The sequence below is a fragment of the Lagopus leucura genome, unplaced genomic scaffold, assembly GCF_019238085.1.
Source record: "Lagopus leucura isolate 7727_CA_CO unplaced genomic scaffold, USGS_WTPT01 Super-Scaffold_100016, whole genome shotgun sequence".
NCBI classification, from domain to species: domain Eukaryota; kingdom Metazoa; phylum Chordata; class Aves; order Galliformes; family Phasianidae; genus Lagopus; species Lagopus leucura.
This window is the reverse complement of record NW_024962270.1, coordinates 2230543-2236978: the sequence shown is the minus strand read 5'-3', so window position 1 is coordinate 2236978 and position 6436 is coordinate 2230543. Positions and strand designations below refer to the sequence as shown.

The 6436-nt window shown below is 38.8% G+C and overlaps 1 protein-coding gene across 7 annotated transcripts in view; it reads right to left on the bottom strand.

The window, feature by feature from the left end:
- Positions 1–6436, bottom strand: part of LOC122183021 (integrator complex subunit 6-like) — a 34059-nt gene that overhangs the window by 2538 nt on the left and 25085 nt on the right. For 3 of the 7 annotated variants that reach the window (XR_006180067.1, XR_006180068.1, XM_042876739.1), the window contains exons 10-16: positions 5950–6044; positions 5106–5216; positions 3326–3541; positions 2742–2865; positions 2072–2214; positions 1699–1930; positions 468–860 (exon numbers count right to left, since the gene is read on the bottom strand). Coding sequence is in view for 3 of the 7 variants with exons in the window: in XM_042876739.1 (XP_042732673.1) it covers positions 468–860; positions 1699–1930; positions 2072–2214; positions 2742–2865; positions 3326–3541; positions 5106–5216; positions 5950–6044 (1314 nt within the window). In the remaining 4 variants the exon portion in view is untranslated. Of the gene's footprint in view, positions 1–467; positions 861–1698; positions 1931–2071; positions 2215–2741; positions 2866–3325; positions 3542–5105; positions 5217–5419; positions 5513–5949; positions 6045–6436 lie in introns of those variants that run through there. The other 4 variants (XM_042876742.1, XM_042876743.1, XM_042876740.1 and 1 more) reach the window with 3 other exon arrangements.

Here is a 6436-nt window from a genome sequence, read left to right as displayed (position 1 = left end):
TATATATATATATATATATATATATATATATATATATATACACACAAGGAGTACTGCAATATAAGGGAAAGTCCAAGATAGGCATTGCTGACTGTTAGCCTTCCACTACTGAAATATCAAGTCTCATAACATCATTGGTAACACTTACAAAAATAAAACCTGTGAAGTTGCCTCATAAGATACTTCTTACAACAGTTAATCTAACTTAAAGGGAAAGCAAGGTCACTTGGCACTCATCCACACACACCCTGCTGTCAACTCACCTGCCCTCCCATTTAAGGACCTTCCTCCTTTCCCGTTCCTCTTCTGCTCATATCCAAGTTATCAGAAACAATTTGAAATCTAAAGTTCTACGAATTTTCAAAATAGCTTCTGACATAAAAGAAGTTTCTCTCTCCCTTGCCCATTTTTAGTGTATTACATATATATATTGTATTACATTATATGTTATATAACAAAGAACTTACTTCTTCCAGGTTTGCGAACCTCTTTCATCACTTTAATTTTGATATCAGCATTGTTTCCCTCCAGCATCATAGGTGTTATTTTAAAGGAATTTGGCACAGATTCTGAAGCCGCCTCCATCGCTCGTTTTTGGTCATCTCCAGGCACGCTGTAATTTAGAGGCCCTTGAACAAGTGCATTGGTGCCTGCTTTGTGATCCAAGCCATCTTCACTTAAACAATTGAACTCATCAGGTAGAGAGTCCAAGTCGTTGGGTAACATTTCATCATCTCCCATAGCAGCTGGAACAGGGGGAGCCAGTTGTACAGATATGCCATCAATTTGTTTTTCCAGCAATTGACAGTTTTCTGCTTTCTTCTCTCCATTACCATCTTGGACAATATTGTTAGTGGTGTCTACAAAGTAAAAAGATGCATATTATTATTGAATAATTCAGTATCAAAAGCCAAAAAAGGAAGTTACTCTGCATCCCTTCTCATTTAAAGTACTGTGTCACGATCAGAGTGCTGAGTAATTCTCTTCAGAAGTTTTATCCAATAATCAAGGCAATCAAATGAAAATATCCCTTAGGATAGCAACCATCTGATGGAACTGTCACAAAGACATCGTTTTCTGAATTCCTACTGCAGTGCTATGACTTCTGAGTAAACTAAAAATCACAGAATCACAGAACTGTAGGGGTGGAAGGGAGCTCTGGAGATGACAGAGTCCAACCCCAGAGCTGACGCTGCTCAGCGACCAGATGGGTCTTGAATGTCTCCAGAGGAGACTCCACAACTTCCCAGGGCAGCCAGTGCTCCGTCACTCTGACAGTAAAGAAGTTCAAGTATTCCCTCCCCTAGTTCAACAACTCAGAGTATTCTCTTGACTCTGCTGCAATAGGTATGTAAACATAACTGTATTTGTTTTTACTTTCTTTCCTGACCTCTCCTTTCCTCACTGCAGAGTACACAAATGAGGACTAAAAGCTAAAATGAAAGGCTTGCTAACTCCAAACCACCTTGGCGAAAGGTTTCTGAACTTTTTAAAAATATTTCATCAAATTATTGTTCATTCAGGACTTCATTAACTCCAAGAATAGCCTGCTTAGCTACAAGAAAAGAAATCCTATCTTAATCATCATTAAAATTAGCCTATTAGCCTAGAAATCACAGAGAGTTTGCTGGTTTGGTTTTTTTTTAATCTATTTTGCATAGACTTTCCACTTCAGATTTGTACTACAACTCAACACACCTTTATTTGTCGGTACACCTTTGAGGTTCACATGTGCCAGGGATCCAGAAGCACACGGCGGCCCTTTCCCACCAACATGATTTGTTACAACTGGTGGTGACTGTGGCCTTCTCAACAGTGGTGACATGCTACGCCTTCTCTTCAGAGATGCTGGAGTATTTGGCTCTCCAGGACGCTTTATCTTATTCTGAGGCCCAGCAACAAATTCATCTGCTTCATCTATCATCATACCCTGAAAAAAAAATACATATATATGTATATAAAACAAGTAAGAAAACACATATATTGCTTTATCAATTCCTAGATTAATTCCCTCTGCGACAATGCATGTGGCTTTCAAATAACAATACAGCAGATAACGGATTCATCCTACCTTCTTATCCTGCTTGAATGGATTGCCAAATGTATGAAGCCTTTTTGGTTGATCTGGATCAATCTCTCGAAGGGGTGAAGGCATCATTTTCAAGTACTCCTGGTAATTCCCCATTTGAGCAACAGGAACACTGTGAAGGCAGTCTGCAGCACAACAAGACATCTTAATGTAGTCGACCTTAAAACTAAGGCAGTAAAAGCCTCACACACTTCAACTGCGAGCATCAATATTTAAGAAGTAGAAAAGTACAAGACTACAATTTCAGAAACAAGGTTTGTAAGAGTTAAGTTTAACTGGCCAAAGAACGAAAAATAAGCAAGTTCAATCTCTTATTTTAAACTGCAAATTTAGACCACCAGCACTTAACTAACAAGGGTGAAGTGAAACATGTCTCCCTCTTTATATACAAACAGGCTTACTGCAATTTATTGCATGGGAAATTTCTTCCACAACATTGCTTTTTAAAACTCAAAGCAAGCACAACATATTTCCCGCCAGAAGGCAAATGTTTCATTCTTTCCCTTTCAGAGTCTAGCAAAAGATAATGATTGACTCAATAAAAGATGCAAGGTCCACTTCCTTCCCACATGCAGGACAGAAAGTTCCACTTCAGTCAATTAAATTGTTTTGCTCTCTTCCAAACTGTTAATGAGTAACAGTGGCAGCATACCTTCATCCTGCCCCACTATGTGCCTGTGTGTTTTCAGAAGATTGGTTCTCATCCTGGTTAGCTGATCTAGAAGGCTGCGCCGAGGAATATCGTATGCATTCCTGAATGCCTGTGGCTTCAAATCCTAGTTTTACAGTAAAACAAATAACCTTCAGTTAACCCATCAGTGCTCACGCACAGAGGAATTTCTCTATGAACTGTAATAACATCAACTACTAAAAAACATTATTCTAAAGCAATTTCAGATCTTCATCATCAGATACGACAGACTCAATTTTTTTTTCAACAGTGCTTTCAGTTTTAGCAAAACTAATAGCATGCATTTCTGGACTCACAACACTAGCTGCCTTGTGCAGAGATTGTCACTTCCAACACAGTAATCTTTGCTTAAGACTGGGATTTTCAAATTATGTCCCAAAAGCATGGGCAAAAAATTGCATTTCCTCTAGTCACTACTTATGTCAATGATGCATTTTTCAAAATTCAGCAAAAGTCCTCAATTCCTTCTCCTATGTGAAGACCATAAAAATTACTCATTTCAAACAAACCAACTGCTTCATCATTCAGAGCACCGAGCTGTTTACCTTGTTTAAGAGTCCTATGTGGAAGCCAGCAAATTCTTTAACATTCATTTCCGCCAGTCTCAGAGGAGATTCCCCAGTGATACCTTGAAGCAGTTGCTTAAAATCCCTACTGTGCACCAAGGAGAGGCCACTGGAATGATTTTTCACTTTTATTCCAATTTCTTGTGGAACTTTCTTACCCACTGAACCTATTATCCGTTCCGACTCTATTTTTGTCTAAAATGGAATCACATCATGAGTTAAAGAATGAGCAAGCATTGCAGACTTCCAGTATACAACATCAACAGAATAAAACTACAATTTGGTTCCCAACCACTCAACAAATGGGAGAACTACCTACACCCAGGGATATACTGGAGGACACATATTAGATCTGGTTTAGAATAAACTCCTACTGCGCTAGCATAGAGAAAAAAAATATTTAGCCAGTTTATCTAAATTTACAAGCCAGTAGGTGGTTCTGAATGTCCCTGATTTTGCTGCAAGTCTGTGACTTTTTGTGCTCCTGAAAAATCACTTTTAAAAGGGAAAAACAAAAAAACTATCTGGAGGTGGGATGCCTCAGGTTAATGTCAAGTTCTGTTCAAAACAGTATTTCAGATTTCATTTTGATACAACCTAATAACTAAGCTTTGTAGTAGGCTTGCATCAAGATAAGGGAGAACAGTAGTTAAACCTACAGGTATTTGCTTCATGTTAAGTTTCTGAAAACATGTAAGTCCTCCAATCAACAAAGTTTTCTTATTACAGCTACAGATGACTGTACTGTACTAAGCATGGTGATCTCAACCCACTTCCCCCAGATCTCATCCTCTGCAGGATTTGTTTCACTGTTTATGGGAAACTCTGAATTTTAAGGACAGATGAAACACATCAGAGTTCAGGAATTGCTTAGCCCTATATAGGAGCCTATAATGCATGCAACACATTTAAACTGTTTCATGTCCTGACAACGTCTGTGAAAACCACAGTAGTCATTTCAAACCATTCCAACTCCATATTGCAGATTAATAATAGAATTTGTGTGTCATTACATTAGCAAAATAACACATTTTATGCCCAATAGATGCTCGGTCATTCAGAGGCTTTTGGAACATATTTTGTGCATTCTTTAAGGCGGAGGATCTTTTCTTTGTGATTTCTAAGGGTTGCACTGCTATGCAACTGACTTCTAGACATTAAACTACTGTTGCAAGAACCATTCGTGCTAAGGAGGCATGGCTTTCAGACAGTTACACCCAAAAGGGCATTACTGACAAAAAGAGAAAGATCCATAAGACTATTTTTCGTCAGGTGACACAACACACATAATGGATCTGACCTGAAGGAAACAGGAAGCTCAGATATAAAATGTTAATTATGATCTTACTCGCCATGGACGGGCATGTCCACTGTTTGGAATGTACACACTGCTAAGGCATCCATGGAATAAATGTGGAACTGAGAGCAAGCCTCTGACTTCAGCTCTGATGAATAATGCAAGAGCAGTCATAAATCCAATTAGTGATAATCTTTGGAATGCAAAGGTCTAGCAGACACTTAAAATGCAGCTGAGGAGGCCTCCTCACTCCCCTCCACCACTTACAGAAGGCACAGTCACTGGCTACAGAGTCACTCTGAGTTCATCCGTGTTTGTGGTGGAAACGCTCACCCAATCCTCGATTACAGTGTGTGCTGAACACCCATATGAACTCCCACAGGGATTAACTGTGTTATAATAAGATTATCACAAACTAAATAATCAACGCACTTCTAATTGCAAAGGTTTTATCAATACTACCTGTTGGCTGAGTTTTTTAAGGTAAGAGATAACACTGTAACTAAGTCCACAATCTAAATTATCTGATATCAGATTTGGAGCTCCCATCATCCTTAGGGCTTTCTTTAATGGCTATAAGGAAAACAAAATACACAATAGTAAGAGAGTAAGTCTTTAAACAAAAATTGTATAAGATCAATTACAGGAAGCTAAGGCACATGGATTAGTGCTCTAGCTTTTCCACTTTTGGCAACTAAAATTCAAGTCTATTCAGATAACAGGTGACATGAGTTTGGTAGTCTAACTAGCTTGCAATGGACATTATGCCACATTACCAAGACACCACACGGCATGGTGCCATTTCCACAGAGGCTCAGTACCAGAATAGCCGGGATGATGCAAGTCCGTATTGAGGTGCATTGTCCAAGCTACGTATAAAAGGTGACATGGTTCCTCCCACCACCCTTTATCTGGCCCAGCCAGTATCTCAGTATCAGCAGTTATCAGATCTAGCAGTTACATTAATGAACAAACAAATCTGCACTTTCCTTACCAAGTTAGAAAAACAATGCCAAATTTGGTTGCAATCTATAGTACATTAGATCAAAGCTCATTTATATACAGTGATCTGAAAATGCATTCAATTACATTGATATTGTTACTAATACTCAATATTGCAAGAAATTGATTTATTTTAAAAATGTTTGACCTGATCTACATACCTCTGCAAAACAAAGTGTTTAATACCTAAAATTTCACTGTAATTACGTCAACAAAATTTACTAGGAAGAGGTATGGTGCACAGGATTCTGGTCACATAAGCCATTATTATACCCAGGAGCACAAAATGAGAAAAGGAACATACCAGTATGTAGTAAGGAGGCATTGTTTTTAAGTAGTTGTCAAAAGCCTGTCTCCACTTCAGATTTGGCTTAAGTTTGTGAACCTTAAACAAGTCATCTGCAAGAAGGAAAACAACAAAAGAAGGTTTTGTTTATATGGTCCCAGACCACTAGCATTATCACAGATTCAACTGCCAAGTTCTCCCCCACCCAGCTTTTCTTCTCCCTCCTCCCATCTCCCAATGGGCCTTCCCCACAGAAACTGTTCTTAACCTTAAGTATGAAGGATTTCGGAACTCCGATCCTAGCTTTGGTAGACAGTCCAGAACAATTTCTCATTACAGACAAACTTACAAGACATGCCAGACTTAAAATACTGTGCACAACTACTGGTAACACAGAAGGTGCAACAGATTCACCTGCTGAGTTTCACCTCCCTTGTCTCTCTCTTGCATCATCAGGGACTCCCTGTTTCTGATTAAACCAAACCCCTCTAAGAGAAGGGGGAGT